Genomic DNA, 19,043 nt, shown 5'->3' with positions numbered 1-19,043 from the left:
TGGTTCAAATACTTCGTCAAAATCTATCCCATGTTGTTGAACGTAACCTTTTGCTACCTGTCTTGCTTTGTGTTTGAAGAATTTTCCATTTGCATCTTTCTTAGTCTTGAATACCCACTTTAATCCTATTAACTTTTGATTTCTTGGCAATTCAATCAATCCCCAAGTGTTATTCTTGTTTATTGAGTCTAACTCAACCTTCATTGTTTAATCCATTTGCTGTTAGTGGATGCTTCCTTATAATTTCTTGGTTCTTCTTCAGCAAGTAGTAATTCATGTGAATCTACTTGGATTTCCTCCGTCTCATCTTATAATTCGTCAAGACTTCTTAGTCATACCAGAGTGTCAATAATACTCCTGGTTGTACTTTTTGATGCAGATGGTCCTCTACTTGTTGATAAACTACTAGATCTTCGTGATGAGTTCGGATTGTATGAGTATGCTGGCAGGGTTAGATAGGAGTCTGGTATATTTTCTGACTGATCCACTCCTGCGTCTTCATGGTGTGGCCCGCTACTATGAGAACTACTTGGTACGTCCTCTCCTAAATCTGGTGGGTTGTCATTTTCTTGATTGACAAGGTTATTCAGTATTTCTTGATTCTACCATTTCCTTATAGCTATTCCAGTTCCATGGTTGGCCTTCTATGAACTTTACATCTTTGCTGACACATATCTTGTTCGTTGCCGAATCATATAATCTAAAAGCCTTTGATCCTTCTTCTATTCCAAGATATACCATAGTTACACTTCTATCATCCAACATCTTTTGTTGAAGTGGGAGTACCTTAGCGTATCGAGTGCAGCCAAAACCATTTAAGTGTTCCAGATTTGGCTTTCTTCCTTTCAATGCTTCATACAGTGTCTTGTTCACCCAAGATTTCGTTGGAACCCTGTTTAGTACATACTGCGAGTAGGGGATAACATCGTCCTGTTTCTTTTTTCGACTACTTCATTTTGCTGTGAGGAATATGATGCTCTAACCTGTCTTGCTATGCCCTTCTCTTTGCAATACTAGTTGAATTCATTCAACATGAATTCTCATCCTCTGTCCATCCCTAGCATCCTTAATTTGATTCGTGTTTCTGTCTCCACCTTTTCTTTGAACACTTTGAAAGTTTCAAATACTTGATCCTTGGAAGTTAGTAGATATGCCCACATGTAGCAAGTGCAATCATCTACATGTAAGAATATGTAGTTCTTCTTAGCATGTGTTCGTGGGGATATAGAACCACACAAATCTCCGTAGACTAAATCCAGAGGTTTTAAGGATTTTAATTTCGCCTAATTTGGAAATGGTGTGCTACTATGTTTCCCTAATAAGCATGTATCAGAGATTTAACTAGCATGACTTATTTGAGGAATTCCATGTACCAAGTTCTTTCAAGTCATTGCTTTAATAGAATCAAAGTCTAAATGGCCTGACCTTGTGTGCCAAAACCATGCTAAATCTTCAACTTAATCTTGGCGTTATTGTCTTGGCCTAAGCCCACAAAATCGATCTTAATCTTGCCGTTTCATAAGAGAATGTGTAGAGAATGAACACATCAATGGCCTAACCCCACAAAATCGATACATTATCGCTCGTTATTGTCTTGGTAGAGGGACAATAACGCCCCCTAATAGTGCTCAGGTAATGGTAAGGGGGCGCTGTTGTGTGAAAATTGGTTGAGATAGAAAGGGAGCCTTATATACTCTTAGTGGCAGATCCAGAAATTATTTTCCGAAGGGCGATCAAGTAAGCAAAGTTCTAATTGGGACGATTAGGATTTTTACCTAAAAAATGCACAATTTTTTTAAAGGGGTTGCCGCCCCCACCCTTACATGTGGCTCCACCACTATATACTTTAGAAAACCTTTTTAAAAGACTTTGGCGTTGATAGTGTGATATTGTAGATCGGATCAGGGCCATCTCCAAGAATCGGGTGCCCTGTGCTAGTAGAAAAAATGCATGGGTCCCTAAAATCTAAACACACACGCACACATATATAATTCAATAATATGCTGATAATTGTAATATCAATAAACAGAAAAAAATATTATAGCTAAATAATTTATTTACTTACTTAAACGATTCGTCCCTACTCCCGTCTTCCCGGCTGCCATCCCTACGAGGTGAGTACTGAACGACTCAACGGAATTGTCCTTACTTCTGTCTCACTGGTAATTCTATGATCTAAGAAGACAGAAGTACATAACCTATCGACGGCCCAATGTAGATATAGCAGGATTCTAGATAACAATTTCAATTTATTTTTGTAATTTTCAAGTTGATTGCAGCGTGATTCGAAATCCCTTGAGCGCCTCCCCATTTTTAAAACCAAGCTCACTAATAGAATAATTGGCCACTACTACCCCTTGTATAGATATAATACGTGCATTTTCGTAGGGCTGACAATTCACGTTGAGCTAAAATTAGTGTGTTGGTATCATCTTATGCAAATCTGACTCATATCTATAAATCAACTTTTACCATACTTTGTCCTCTCATTAATCTTTATCCCTCATTTTATTCTTTGCTGTTTCTTGTCTTAGCCAAGCAGGGTCCAAAAACTCCAACTGCAAGAGATATTATATGCCACCAACCACTTTTCAGATGAAAATCTCCTCAAAGAAGGTGGGTTAGGAAACCTTTACAAAGGACGACTCTTTCAGTCGGGGAAGTTGTTGGATATCGTTGCCCGAAGGTTGAATGGTAACTATGGGCAAGGAGATGTTGAGTTCCGGACGGAGATTTCTATGCTTTCTAGTCTCAAGCATATAAATATCATCTCTTTTGTTGGGTTTGTTGATGAGAATGATGAAAAAATCGTCATTTACGAGCTAGCAACTCATGGAAGTCTGGACCAACATATAAGTGATCCAACTCTCAACTGGTCACGAAGACTACAAATATGTTTAGGTGTTGCAAGGGCGTTGAGTTACGTACATTATGCTATTATACATTGTGATATCAACAGCTCTAAAATTTTTTTGGATGAAGACTGGGAACCTAAATTATTTGGTTTTGAATTTTCCACAAAATATCCTCAAAGTTGGAGGCATCGTCTTCTCTACTCTCATGACTCTCGCTACTCTCATGAAAGTATGACACCCAAATTTGATGTTTATTGTTTTGGTACATTGATGTTTGAAATACTTTGCGGGAGGAAACCGGTGATTAGAGAAGATGTTGTAGAGGAAAAAGTGGATGACATCATTGATCCTAATTTAAGAAAACAAATTGACACACAATCATTGATCAGTTTCTTAAATATTGCTGAAACCTGCTTGAAAAAAGAACTTGTGGAACGTCCAACGATGGACCAAATTGTCAAAGAACTTGAGGAGGCAATGGAACTTCAATCGAAACATGAAAATCTTGTAAGACCATCCTTTTGTGTTTTCTTTGCATTCTTTCATCCTTATGTCATTATTATTTTGATATTTATTTATTTATTCATTTTTATTGTGATAGTCTGTATTAGAGGGACATTCAGCAGCTGCAGCTGCAGATGAAGATGCATCAACCAAGCGCTCGAAGGTAAGTATATTGTTAATAAGTTTGAGGTGATTATGGTGAATAATTTTTTTTCACCATATGGCATTGATGATATAGCTATAATTTGATTTTCTTTTAGATTGTTTGAAGTTTCTCCAATATAAACTTTTATACCTAAACCAAGTAAGTTATAGATCTCCATATTTCCCAAAAAGTTCACATGGAATATACCCATTTAAAATATTTAAATTCCATATTTAGCCATCTCATTAAATACTATATATATTCTGATCAAGCTAGTCTGAACTAATTTTTTTTTCGAATAACAAAGGTTACATTGTTGGTATCATCGTCATCGGAAACCCAGGACCAATCGGAACGAATGGACTTGTGACCACAAACACAATCACTAACGAACAATCCACAACATTCACACGAGTTCATGATTATGAATTGAAACGAAACGATTTTGCAAACAATAAACTAACCGAATGAAACTTGAACAAACACTAAACTTTGAATATGATAACTGCTTGTAAACACGTTCTGATTACAAACTTGACTAACTGAACAACCGGATAACTTGGAAGTTTGGCAGCCGGTTATATAGGGATGAAAAGGCACGTCAATTCCAGTCACACCGTTTCACAAACAGTTGTGACGTTCCATGATAACCGCCCAGCGGTTATTGCTGATAAGGGACATGACGCTTCATGATATCCGGCCCAAACTCCTTGTGTTACCGGACTAAACATAACTGACTCGTTCGACCCATTCAGGTGGCCTACGGCCCGAATACATATACATGACATAGACTATTGTTTTGACCCATTACTAACATAAACATAAAACAAATAAATATAAACAGGCCCGAGGCCCAAACATGTGAAACTCGGATGATCTTGATTACCAAAACGATCTTCATTCTCCCCCTTAAGCAAGAGCATCCGAGCCCTTCGATCCCGATTACTCCTTGCGGTTGTTGGTGACTTCGATCTTCACCACCACGTCATCATCACTTGAATCGTTGATCCATCCGCAATTGCTTGAGCTTTCGGCCATTCCAACTTTCTCTCTTGCACGCTCCTTCTTGATGTAATCAAAATACCATTCGACCAACTCTAGATAATAAACGAATGCAACCTTCATCTCATAAGCGTCGTCCGCTTCATAGCCATACTTCACCGATATCTCGCCCCATTTGTCTTTTGCCATTATCTCATCAAACCCACCGTTGTGCTTCACGATGCGGTGTAGTAGTATGAGGCTAACATCACGTCCATCAATTAACTCCGGCGGCATTGCCTTCTCACAAACAATTCCTAGAAAGTTCGTGATAAACCAAACTAAGATTTCTTCAAACGGTGCGTCGAAGAATCTTGGGTGCTTCTTGATTTCTTCGTGTAGTGTGATAAGATCCCCTGGTTCAACGCAGCTTTCCATGATTAACCCCCTTTCAACAACATCCTCCTCGAGTTGAGAGAGAGTTATTGCCCGTTCCCGAAGTATTTGCTTTGATTGGCGTGGATTATCCTTCTCGCCTTCGATGTAGATCATTAAAGCCTTCTTTGCTTTCTTCGAGTACACGACCTTCCTAGCGCTTGGGCGTTCGTCATACACTTTCTTTTTATTTTTCGACTTTTCAAATTCTCGTTCATAATAATCCCCCAAACATTCTTGAAACTCTTCTTTCTCTTTCTTGTACCCATTGTCGACCCCAAGATTATCATAAAAGGCGTCAAGATAATCTTGTTCCAAGTCGGTTTCCGACTTGTCTTCGTATATGTCAAAACCCTTTGATCGACAACCGAACATCTTCTTCAATACGCACTTCTCACCCATAGTAACCGTCTCAATCCCTTGAAACAGGAGTTGTTCCAAACTTAGAACATTCCTGTCAAGTTTTGGTGCGTAACTAACACACGGGATTGTCTTATCCTTGCCGTCCACCGGCACCCTTACTTCACCAATTCCATGAACAAACGAAACATCTTTCTTGCTTTCATTCGTTACAACCCCGAAGTGTCTTTTAAAACACTTGAACAAATTACGGTTTCCCGTCATGTACGTCTTAAACGTGGGATCCACAACCCAGATTGAATCCCATTTACCCCCGCAAGTATCCTTTACGATATAATCATTCTCGACTGGTAAAGGTGATAATATAATATACTTACTAGGGCAAATTGACGCTATGTGGCCAAACTTCTTGCACTTGAAACACCGAACCCCCGGTTTTCTTGGCCTACCCACTGGTGCATTAGGTTTCTTCCCGTTCTTCTTCGTGAAACCCCCTCTGAATACCTTCTTTGGAAACTTTTTCATTGGTGATACCCCGGTCCGCATGGTTGGCTTCCCCTGCGCGTACTCTCTCGCTTCCGCCGCCCGGCCGCACTCTCCACTACGAACAAACACATCATCACCATAATCGGTCATAACCGATTTTCCTTTGTTTCCACCGATTCGGTTTTCTTCTTGATCACAATCCCTTCTGGTTCCTGTTAAACCTTTGGCTCTGATACCAATGTTGGTATCATCGTCATCGGAAACCCAGGACCAATCGGAACGAATGGACTTGTGACCACAAACACAATCACTAACGAACAATCCACAACATTCACACGAGTTCATGATTATGAATTGAAACGAAACGATTTTGCAAACAATAAACTAACCGAATGAAACTTGAACAAACACTAAACTTTGAATATGATAACTGCTTGTAAACACGTTCTGATTACAAACTTGACTAACTGAACAACCGGATAACTTGGAAGTTTGGCAGCCGGTTATATAGGGATGAAAAGGCACGTCAATTCCAGTCACACCGTTTCACAAACAGTTGTGACGTTCCATGATAACCGCCCAGCGGTTATTGCTGATAAGGGACATGACGCTTCATGATATCCGGCCCAAACTCCTTGTGTTACCGGACTAAACATAACTGACTCGTTCGACCCATTCAGGTGGCCTACGGCCCGAATACATATACATGACATAGACTATTGTTTTGACCCATTACTAACATAAACATAAAACAAATAAATATAAACAGGCCCGAGGCCCAAACATGTGAAACTCGGATGATCTTGATTACCAAAACGATCTTCATACATTACTCCTACTATTAAACTATACCAATAAATAGTAAATTACACACATGCCAGGATTTGAACCGTTGTCTTTTTTCCAAAAGGCAAGAGCCTGTACCACCCCAGCTATAGCTAGAATGGCTAGTCTGAACTATTTACACTTCGTCTTCACCTACACAAATTCCATATTTAGCCATCTCATTAATACTATTTATGTTCTGATCAAGTCTGAACTATTTACTCTTCGTCTTCTCATTACACTCTACACGTGTATCCTATTGCAAGTTTTAAATAACGGTATGTCATTAATTTGTAAATGGATATATTTGTTGTTATGATTTATATTGAGTAAGTATGATATTGTGCGATATATAAAATTATCCCCATTTCAAAAGGTATGGGCAGGGTTCGGCTACAAAGTTCATTTTTCCTACAAAGTGTACAAAGTCAAAAAACACCACAATTTAAGCCATAAAACACACCAAAAACCCACAAATAACAGAGTTAAGAACACGAAAACACAATCTCCAAACCCTAATGTTAGTCATTCAATAAAACACAACATGATAATCAACATAAAACACACTAATGTTAGTCATTCGATAATCAAAGCCTTATCATTCAAAACACAACACATGTAACGCCCTGCGTTTTCAAACTTCCTACATTTAGAAACCTTACGTGAAATTCTAACTTTGGAAATCTTGTGTTCTTATAACCATTCTTTCATTGTAATCGTTGTAAAATACGGAACTTGCTTCGTAAATAAAACTTGTACATTACACTTTTTACCTAGTTAAATCATGTTTTATTTCATATTTCACCTTGTTACAAGTTAGGGGAAACATTGTTGCACATTATTACACAACTTAACTAACAAAATTACTCATTATAATGTTTTAAAAAAAATAAAAAAAGTAAAGAAATATGGCAGCCCCAATTCAGCAAAATTCAGCCCATATAGTTGTGTTTTGTGGGCTAGTTTCAAGGGGTAACCCCTTCTAAACACTTCCAAAGCCCAACCCATTGAAACCCTAATCCTTCCCCCTATAAATACCCCTTATAACCAGCCTCCCTACCACTTTTACAACCCTAAAAACTCACAAAACATCCACCAAACCGTAGCTGAAAGCAAGGGTTCGAGTAGATTGACACCCCTTCACGAAAATGAGCATAACTCACTCAATTCTTATCCGATTCACTCGATTCTTTTTCCTACTTGCTTGTATAATCATGGGGTTCGATTCCTAGACTTCTCCTTGGAGAAATCAGACCTGGAAATGCCCCGAAATAGTCCATAAACTTTCTGTTTGTTTTTATGTTCATCAAAAACTTGTTTAAACCTATGCAACTTGTGTCCAACACATCTCATACCTATGTCCTAATGCTTACAACTTATCCCATGGTTGGTTAAGCTTAAAAACAAGGTTGAGACATTTAAAATCAGAGGATTAAACCTCATAAACTTGGTGTTTTGTTTAGGGTTTTAACCCACAAGTCATGTCAAACTTTGTCTTTGATACATGAGTGATTATGGAACAACTTGGGTTGTCCAAACATACAATCCTCACATGATTTGATGATTTCTCTTAGTTAGTGTGTATATTTCTTATTCTTTATTGTATGTTCATGACCCTCCTTGGTTGTTTTTTTTACATCAAGTGTAGTGGTGAACACATAGAGGTGCCTAAATGGAAGACTTGATCTTCCTACCTCCTACATGACTTCTATGGCATTTAGAGGTACCAAAATGAAGATTTTAATCTTCTACCTCATGCTTGAACTATTGGACATATATTATATAACCTAAATATATTATTCGAATAATCGAATCTTTGATGATGAACTAGTGTTCATATGTCGGGGTACTAGATTACATCATCCTAGACTATGATAACTTGTCACGATTCTAATGGAACCTTGTTCCATGAAAACATCTAAACTCCTTCGAGTTTCCTAGTGTCAAGAACAAGCATCATATGTACTAAATGATTATTTTCCATGTTATTCTCATATCTTATTTTTATGTTGTTTTAAACACCGAATCTCGACTCTAAACATACTTGAACTTTAACCCTTATACATTCGGACTCTAAATCTCTACTCGTCAACAATTGGATAATCGGAAAACGTATGCAAACTTTGTGAGTATACTCGTATTTCCCCTTTTTACTTTTACCACTTTTGGGGTGTAACATGTTTACCTATTGAAAACTTACACATGAACACTTTGTTAAACACATGAACGTTCCTATAACATGCTTGTATACGTGATGGCTTGATACTTTAAACTTGGGTTATTCTTATGTGTTGAACTTATCATTAACTTCGTACGAGCCAAACCTTGACATATGTAGCGCTATAGGATTAACGACCCGCCCGTAAACTTGAGGTTATGTCTTGAGCATATTGCGTTTTCTTGGTTTGATATGTTAGACACATGCCATATTTAATGTTATCTTGAATCATATGCTTGCCATGAGGAATTGTTCACACTTTTTATCTTATGCTATGTACGTACCAAACTTGTATACTCGCCTTTGCTTTTGCATTGAATTGTATTTTTAAACATGTTACAGGTTGATGATGATGAAATGAAAACGGATAGCAAAGATGCCTAGATACTCACTTAGACGTTTAGGTTTAAAGTGTTGTATCAATTTTGTTTATGTTATGTTGAACAATGTTGTTATTTGCTTTTCTTGTAATGTTTTGACAATTTATTTTGGAAATGAAATTTGGATTATTAAATTATTGTCACAAATAGCGTTATGATGTCTCGAGCAATCTTCACACTTCGTCTCATCCCGATGTTTCCGCCATTGGTTGGGGTGTGACAGATTGGTATCAGAGCCATAACTATAGGGAATTAGGAAAAGTAGGAATGCTTTAGCCTAGTCTATAGTTTTAGAGCCTTATTCTTATGTTTTACTTGAAACTACTTGCATGCTACCTTATTTGCTCTTATTTATTCTCTTTTGATCTTTTAAGCATATATGTCGCTTATGTGTTAACACTTGACATGCTATACTTGCTTTATTATGTGCTAATACATGTTTTATTGTCCCACTCATTATGTGCTATTCTTAATATGCTTCATTGTGAGTTTATATTTGTTGTTTATTCCTTTAACATACTCTTTCCCTCATGCATTTTACTCGACTATTCTAAATCCGTAAACACTCGAGACGAATTCACCAAAATAGGCGTGAAACCCACAATTTGGTGAACGACTCTCAATCTACATATTCTTTTTTTACACGAGATATCGCCATTAAGCTAGGAGTGAAATCCACATCTTAATGGTAAAACTCAAATTTTAAATTCTAGTGGACCCTCGTCAACATGTCGAAATTAAATTTTGACCCGACGAGTACCAACCACACTTAGGATACGAAATCGTCAAGTTAGGGGTGAAACCCGCACCTTGTCGACTAGTTCCACTCCTTGGTATTTTTTTTTTATAAATCCCGCCAAGTCTCGAAACTTCGATTGATTTGGGACATGTAGTAACCGGAAGGGTAAATACCGTTAACCGACTTGTCGGCGAGAGTATTTTACCTATTAGGCCAAAGCATGCTTCTCAAATTCAAAAGACTTTTCGACCACTTTGGTTAGTCAAAGTTCCATTTGGAACACTCCAAACTTTGGTCAAACATGTGTTTCTATTGTTCATTTTATACGATGCAATCTTTCAACCTCGAGTTTACCTTTGATTTCTCTTTTCACACGCACAACATATCGAACCTTTTCGATACATTTATATATGCATGATTTTCATATAATTTAAATTCATATTCCTTGTAACAACTAGTGGAGAGGTATCATCGAGATTGGAGTGACTTCCTTACCTTGACGATTGACTCCACCCCTCTTCCCTTAAAACGACCTCACCAACGAGTTAGGGGTGATTCCCTTACCTAGGTGATCGTTACCAAAACATCTCTTCAAAAATATCTTATTATGCAAACTCGATCATATTTTATACCCAAATTGTTTATGATTATTCAAAATACCCACTCATACCGATTTCAAAATGCATTGTTTTATCAAACGTACTTCTTATTCTACAATCTATTTTCACTCAACTCATATACGCGAAATTCATAATCATGTCTTAAAACGTTTTATTGCTCGAACTTCAAAACCTTACGAAATGCTACCTATCAATTTAATCGGCTCAATGAAACTCTTGCCCATGAACTTCATATTCGACTTAATCACTAAAACATGCTCACCTTCTACTTTTAATCAAAATCCAACCAACCTTTCTCAAATACTTATAAGATCTTATAGAAGTTATATGATTGTTTTACCAAATACCCTTTTCAACATCAACAAATCATTTGTTAATTTTTTTAATCACTAAGTCCTTTTGCTAAATTTCTCTTCTAAGGATCCTAGTTTTCACAAGAACCTCCTAAATTCATAATTTCTTCTTTGATGAAACGAACTTACTTTTTAACGAAAACCTTTTTCCTACACCAATTTACAAAACACGTGCGCAAGAAGACTTCATAGGGACCGACCATTTTTTTTCGGATTACGTAAACCCTTTTAAACAAAATTAGCATTTCTATTTGTTACAAAATACGTTTTGCATAACCAACGAGTACTTTATGTTCCTTTACATATACAAACTATATTCTACCTTTCAAACCAGGCTCAATCTAATTTTGATTCGATAAACTCAACGTTTTGTTGGAACAACTATACATGCACATCGTCATACACGTTTTAGTCGATATCTCGCGATAACACCATTTATATCGTTCGTATCTACATACTTAGCCTTTCTAATCCGCAATGCCTCAACGTACACTATATACGCAATATTTATTTTTTTATAACTACACCTATGTTCATACGTTTTATGCTTGTACTTATACGCATACTACTTATACGTTTTACGCTTCTGCTTATACACATACTACTTACACGTTTTATGTTTATGCTCATACATACATGCGTATTCATACTTAAACTTATGCTCATACTTTCATCCTTACTCATGGTTCATACATTCGTACCTATACGCGAGCGTAACCTGAGGGATTCGCTTGCGTGGGTCCCACACATACTTAAACATGGACTTGCTTATATACTATATTCTTGTACGTACACATTCTAAACTTTTTATGTATACCCTGATTCATACACAACTAGTACAAGCTATGCGGACCATGCGACGATCAAAATAATCACGGGTGCACACGGGATTATAGTGATAGGCGTATGAGAACCATAGAGTGTACTACTGTGTATGGTAAGACACGGAACGTAACATGACCCCAAGTAACGAAACGGACGTAATGTGGTTAAAACATGGTGGATACGCCGCTGGTACTTCCTATATATAAGTGTTTTCACCATGTTACCAAACTTTCGTAAAACGTGCCATGAGAAATTCAGTGTGTTGCAGACCTTTTTGGACCTAATACAACTTCACGCAACTCACAAACGCATTATATCCGATTATTCATGACGAGACTTCATCCTTAACACACTACGTTCATCTATCCAACACTTATGCTATTCACATACTTGTACTCTTTAAGAGTCATTCGTTCATTCTATACTCGTATTATTTTATACAAAACTCGTTCGCAATCCAGCTTGTTTAAACATTTGAGTCCTAACTTACCTCATTACCTATAAAATAGCCTCCCTATTCTTGATTCTTGTGAAACTATACTTAGTATACCTCTATTGCTTTATTTAAACTAACAAACCTTTTCGTTCCTCTCAATAAACAGGTTTTACGAAAGTATGATTTTTTTATACTATCCTTAAAAACTTCCCCTTGCAAATCTACCTTGACGTTCTCCAAAATTTGGTACTTTTCAAAACTTTCAAACTTCCCAAGTTTCAATTCTTAATGATCACCTTTATGCCAAAAACTCTTTCAAGCCTTCCTCTTGAATAAATTTCGGGACGAAATTTCCTAAAGGAGGGGAGACTGTAACGCCCTGCGTTTTCAAACTTCCTACATTTAGAAACCTTACGTGAAATTCTAACTTTGGAAATCTTGTGTTCTTATAACCATTCTTTCATTGTAATCGTTGTAAAATACGGAACTTGCTTCGTAAATAAAACTTGTACATTACACTTTTTACCTAGTTAAATCATGTTTTATTTCATATTTCACCTTGTTACAAGTTAGGGGAAACATTGTTGCACATTATTACACAACTTAACTAACAAAATTACTCATTATAATGTTTTAAAAAAAATAAAAAAAGTAAAGAAATATGGCAGCCCCAATTCAGCAAAATTCAGCCCATATAGTTGTGTTTTGTGGGCTAGTTTCAAGGGGTAACCCCTTCTAAACACTTCCAAAGCCCAACCCATTGAAACCCTAATCCTTCCCCCTATAAATACCCCTTATAACCAGCCTCCCTACCACTTTTACAACCCTAAAAACTCACAAAACATCCACCAAACCGTAGCTGAAAGCAAGGGTTCGAGTAGATTGACACCCCTTCACGAAAATGAGCATAACTCACTCAATTCTTATCCGATTCACTCGATTCTTTTTCCTACTTGCTTGTATAATCATGGGGTTCGATTCCTAGACTTCTCCTTGGAGAAATCAGACCTGGAAATGCCCCGAAATAGTCCATAAACTTTCTGTTTGTTTTTATGTTCATCAAAAACTTGTTTAAACCTATGCAACTTGTGTCCAACACATCTCATACCTATGTCCTAATGCTTACAACTTATCCCATGGTTGGTTAAGCTTAAAAACAAGGTTGAGACATTTAAAATCAGAGGATTAAACCTCATAAACTTGGTGTTTTGTTTAGGGTTTTAACCCACAAGTCATGTCAAACTTTGTCTTTGATACATGAGTGATTATGGAACAACTTGGGTTGTCCAAACATACAATCCTCACATGATTTGATGATTTCTCTTAGTTAGTGTGTATATTTCTTATTCTTTATTGTATGTTCATGACCCTCCTTGGTTGTTTTTTTTACATCAAGTGTAGTGGTGAACACATAGAGGTGCCTAAATGGAAGACTTGATCTTCCTACCTCCTACATGACTTCTATGACATTTAGAGGTACCAAAATGAAGATTTTAATCTTCTACCTCATGCTTGAACTATTGGACATATATTATATAACCTAAATATATTATTCGAATAATCGAATCTTTGATGATGAACTAGTGTTCATATGTCGGGGTACTAGATTACATCATCCTAGACTATGATAACTTGTCACGATTCTAATGGAACCTTGTTCCATGAAAACATCTAAACTCCTTCGAGTTTCCTAGTGTCAAGAACAAGCATCATATGTACTAAATGATTATTTTCCATGTTATTCTCATATCTTATTTTTATGTTGTTTTAAACACCGAATCTCGACTCTAAACATACTTGAACTTTAACCCTTATACATTCGGACTCTAAATCTCTACTCGTCAACAATTGGATAATCGGAAAACGTATGCAAACTTTGTGAGTATACTCGTATTTCCCCTTTTTACTTTTACCACTTTTGGGGTGTAACATGTTTACCTATTGAAAACTTACACATGAACACTTTGTTAAACACATGAACGTTCCTATAACATGCTTGTATACGTGATGGCTTGATACTTTAAACTTGGGTTATTCTTATGTGTTGAACTTATCATTAACTTCGTACGAGCCAAACCTTGACATATGTAGCGCTATAGGATTAACGACCCGCCCGTAAACTTGAGGTTATGTCTTGAGCATATTGCGTTTTCTTGGTTTGATATGTTAGACACATGCCATATTTAATGTTATCTTGAATCATATGCTTGCCATGAGGAATTGTTCACACTTTTTATCTTATGCTATGTACGTACCAAACTTGTATACTCGCCTTTGCTTTTGCATTGAATTGTATTTTTAAACATGTTACAGGTTGATGATGATGAAATGAAAACGGATAGCAAAGATGCCTAGATACTCACTTAGACGTTTAGGTTTAAAGTGTTGTATCAATTTTGTTTATGTTATGTTGAACAATGTTGTTATTTGCTTTTCTTGTAATGTTGACAATTTATTTTGGAAATGAAATTTGGATTATTAAATTATTGTCACAAATAGCGTTATGATGTCTCGAGCAATCTTCACACTTCGTCTCATCCCGATGTTTCCGCCATTGGTTGGGGTGTGACAACACAAAACCCACAAGTATGGCGTTTTAGTAATCTTCACTTTGTTATTTGTGGGTTTTGAGTGTGTTCTTTGGCTGAAATTGTGGTTTTTTATGACTTTGTACACTTTGTAGGAAAAATGGACGTTGTAGTCAACTCCCACCCTTTCTAAAGTTATGTGATGTTTTCTGTATAAAATTTCAAGTACGCTTGTTTGGTTCGTATTGGTGAATTTAATGAGGTGTAATTAAGTTTAAATCATTTATCAAATTTGAACAAATATAAGATATTTATGGAAGCGAATGAATTTTTTTCGAATCAAAAAAGTATTGTCACTAAACTATTTAAATGAGCTCAATTGTGTTTTAAAAATTGAAGTACCTGCCTTGATTTGAAAGTCCAGAAAAAAAAAACTTTCTCTTAATAAAGTTAGCTTAAACTTTCTCTTAATAATGTTTATGCACATAAAATGAAGGCGGCAGATTTCTTTCTAATATCGTTATCATCCTTGCTAGTGCAAGCTTCAATACTCCCCTTCTCACTCAAGATATTATTTTGCAGATGGATATTTTGAAGATTCCACTAAGTGAAATAATACAGGCTACAGAAAATTTTGCTTCCAAATACCTGGTCGGGGGTGGCGGGTACAGTTGGGTGTACAGAGCAGAACTTGATGTTTTAGACATCCAACATATGTCATCAACTGAAGGGAAGTGTAAAGAAGAACTACCCAAAATAACCAAAACTGTAGCTATAAAACACATCACTGATAAAATGCAAGGTAAAGAGAGGTTTTTGAAAGAAATAGAATCGCTAACCAGTTGTAAGCATCCAAATATAGTTTCTCTTTTAGGATTTTCTGAAGAAAATGATACAATGGTTCTTGTGTATGAGTACGTCTTTAATGGAAGCCTAGGTGATTACTTCAAAAGCACAAGGACATCTCTTACTTGGGGGCAAAGAATACAAATTTCTCTTGATATTGCTAATGGAATTAATTACCTTCACACCGACATGAAAGGAAAACCAAGGATATTACATCATAATATAATGAGCAACAACATTTTGTTGGATGAGAATCTGAACGCGAAGGTTGCTAGCTTTGGGTTCTCCGAATTCCACCCAATAGAGCAACAAGCTGACGCTGTCTATACAAGAAATGATATTGTAGGCACAGATTTGTACATTGATCCAGAGTACTTGGCTACGAGCAAATATAAAAAAGAATATGATGTTTACTCTTTTGGAGTAGTCTTATTTGAGATTTCGTCGGGGAAATTAGCCTATGATAAATTCTACAATATGGAAAAAGGCATGGGCCTTTTACCTATTGTGCGGCAACGATTCAATGAAAGAACATTAAAGGAATTGGTGGATCCTAAAATAACAGAAGATGACGAACACGTTTTAACTATAAAAAGAGGACCCAATCAAGATTCTTTTGACGCATTTTCAAAAATTGCGTATCAGTGTTTGGCAGATTCTCAGACCAAACGTCCAACAATGGAAATTGTTATCAAGGAACTTGAAAATGCATTAAAATTGCAGGTAAGTTTGTCATTTCTTTTATTGCCAAATTCACATTAATTATTCATTTATTTATTTTGCATTTTACATGTTGAACCCTTTTGTTATAGTGTACTCTTCCATTTTCATCTTAGAAAAAAGGTACTGTCTTTTATAACTCTAGTTTTTATAACATAAAGCACAAACTTGAATTCATATGTACAAAAGTACACATTATATATATGCACTTATAGCTCATACCACTGAACCACAAACTTAGGGAATTTTTGGAGTTTCTAATCTACGATACATAGGAAAACTACAATGTAATTTCATTTTTCAAACATATAAATAACGAGTTGTTTTGAATTCTAGAGATAATGTAGTATGTACTTAGGGAGTTCCGTCAAAGTAAGTTGTTTCAAGAATTTTAGTCTCGTCCTAAGGGGGTGGGTATCATCTGAGTTTCGGCAAAAGGGGAGGATGTGTCTACTGATATCGCTAGGGAACACCGTTCCACCCTATGCGGTATCAGCAAGGGAGTGACATACCGGGTAAGGCTATGTGGATGATACCATTCCCCAAAGGTCCAGGGCCGGACCTATAGTATAAGTAACCCAGACTTGGGCCTAGGGTCTTCAAAAAATAGGGCCTCCAATTAAATGAAATTTATATGTTAACTATCAGTATTAGTGTAAATTTATTGTTTTAGATTTGTTTGATTTCTTATACATGCAAATCACTCTTTGTTATAGTTGTGTAAGATTTTTGTTTGGTTCCAAACACGGATAAAGGAGTACTGTTTATAATAATCAAAAAGAAAAAAGGGCCCCAAAATTTTATTTCGCCTTAGGCCTCAAAAAATGTTGGAACGGCCCTGCAAAGGTCGACTCCACCCCACCCCCACAATGCTATGTTAGGTTTTTTTATATAAAAAAATTTAACCTACCATCTTTTACAATGGGTTTTTGATATCGTCTTTTTCTCCATTTCTATCAACTATAATCTTTTACAATGGGTTCATCATCATCAAGTTTAGAATTTTCGACATACAGCTCGGACAAATCTTCACCTAGTTCGTTTTGAACTTACGAACCACAATGTGGCAATAAGGGCTTAAACCATTTCCCATCTTTTTTTATAATACTGTCACTTCAAGTACAACAACATATCTCGGAAGAGATCGTGCAGCAACCTACATTTTTAACACTCTATGTCAATATTGCAGGGGGAAACTATCATACTCTCTAGGTTTCGACTTAGTGATATAGTGTATGCCACTGATAACTTTTCTGAAACATACTGCATTGGATCATATGCATATGGAATGGTGTACAAAGCAAAACTCGATCATGTTGACAACAAAGGTTCTTTAGTAGCAGTCAAACGCATCTCTGGCAGAGAAAAAGGGGAAGGAGAACAAAGGTTCTTTTCTGAAATTGAATTGCATACTACTTGTACTCATCCCAATATTGTTTCTCTTCTTGGTTTTTGTTATGAACAAGATGAGATGATACTTCTTTATGAGCTTGCTTCTAAAACAAGACTTGATGACTATTTGAAAAATGTTGATAAAATTACGAACCTTACATGGACACAACGTCTACACATGTGCCTTGATATTGCACGTGGACTCAATCACATTCACACCAAGATGGACCCTCAGCGACACGGTGACATAAGGAGTGCCAATGTTCTGTTAGGTAACAACCGGAATGCGAAGATTGCTTATTTTGGGATCTCCAAATTACACCCATTAAATCAAGAGGTTGGCTTGCAAGTGTACTGGGATCCAGAATATGAAAGGACAGGCAAATTAGAAAAAGAATCAGATATCTACTCTTTTGGAGTGGTTATGTTTGAGATCTTTTGTGGAAGGTTGGCATATGATCAAGTTTACATGGACAAAAGTGAGAAAGGGCTTGCACCCATTGCTCAACGATGCTTCAACGATGGAACCATAAAGAATATGATAGATCCCAAACTAATGGAAGAAACTGATGCAGACATTTTTCCTTCAAATAGAAGACCTAATCAAGATTCATTGGACACATTTTTAGGAATTGCATTTAGATGTTTGGGAGAAACTCAAGCTGATCGTCCAACCTTGGATATTGTCATCAAAGAAATTGAGAGAGCATTAAACTTTCAAGTAAGTCAGTTACTTTAAAGTACAAAATTATTTATTTTCTTCGTATTCTAGAATAAACATGCAAGTATCCATGCTCATGTGTAGGTGGAACAAAGGAAGTGATAACTTATAAAGGTAATGTGTCGGGCCTTATTGTATGTAGCGTTGAATTTCGTCAAATGTAAGTACATTCAAGACAGTTTCAGCCATATTTGTTCTTACTGAAACTTACTCTTGGTATTGGAAAAAGAAAGGCCTAAGTTGTATGTGGCACTTTAAGATAGATAGTTGTAAATGGTTTACCTTGTGATGTTTTATGTTGTTTGTAGTCGTGTTTATGATGCGGGCCCAAGCGTAGAAGAGCGGGCCATCCGGTACTTGGAGGCCCAAGATCGCGTCATAAAAGGGGCTTCGCTGAAATGGCTCTAACTTGGGCTACGGAGGTCCGTTTGGGACGTGTGACCAGTCAAAACGAACGGGAGAACGAGCTCTAACTTGCTGCAAACGGCGGTTTGGGTCATCGTCCGTGCCGAAAAAACGCTTATTTCTATTAGTTTTTTCCATTTTTATGTTTTTTCATGTATTTGGGCATTTTGTTTTTGGGCTTGTGTTTGGCCCGTTGTCTTTTTTAGGCCCATTTCGAATTTCTGTCATTATTTATATGTTCCTTTAGTGAATGAAACAATCAGACTTGA

At 36.6% G+C, this 19,043-nt stretch overlaps 1 protein-coding gene across 1 annotated transcript in view; it reads left to right on the top strand.

Moving 5' to 3' along the window:
- LOC110933960 overlaps positions 1-18,699 on the top strand; it is a 39,462-nt gene extending 20,763 nt beyond the window's left edge. Inside the window, exons 5-10 of the mRNA XM_035989757.1 lie at positions 2,535-3,362; positions 3,457-3,522; positions 9,152-9,187; positions 15,273-16,259; positions 17,446-18,369; positions 18,454-18,699. Of these exons, the coding sequence (XP_035845650.1) occupies positions 2,535-3,362; positions 3,457-3,522; positions 9,152-9,187; positions 15,273-16,259; positions 17,446-18,369; positions 18,454-18,471 (2,859 nt within the window). The 3' untranslated portion in view covers positions 18,472-18,699. The remainder of the gene's footprint in view (positions 1-2,534; positions 3,363-3,456; positions 3,523-9,151; positions 9,188-15,272; positions 16,260-17,445; positions 18,370-18,453) is intronic.
- Positions 18,700-19,043: the final 344 nt, after the last annotated feature.

The sequence above is a fragment of the Helianthus annuus genome, chromosome 1 (genome assembly GCF_002127325.2).
Source record: "Helianthus annuus cultivar XRQ/B chromosome 1, HanXRQr2.0-SUNRISE, whole genome shotgun sequence".
Classification (NCBI taxonomy): Eukaryota; Viridiplantae; Streptophyta; class Magnoliopsida; order Asterales; family Asteraceae; genus Helianthus; species Helianthus annuus.
Note: the sequence above shows the minus strand (reverse complement) of the source record. Positions and strands in the feature narration are given on the sequence as shown.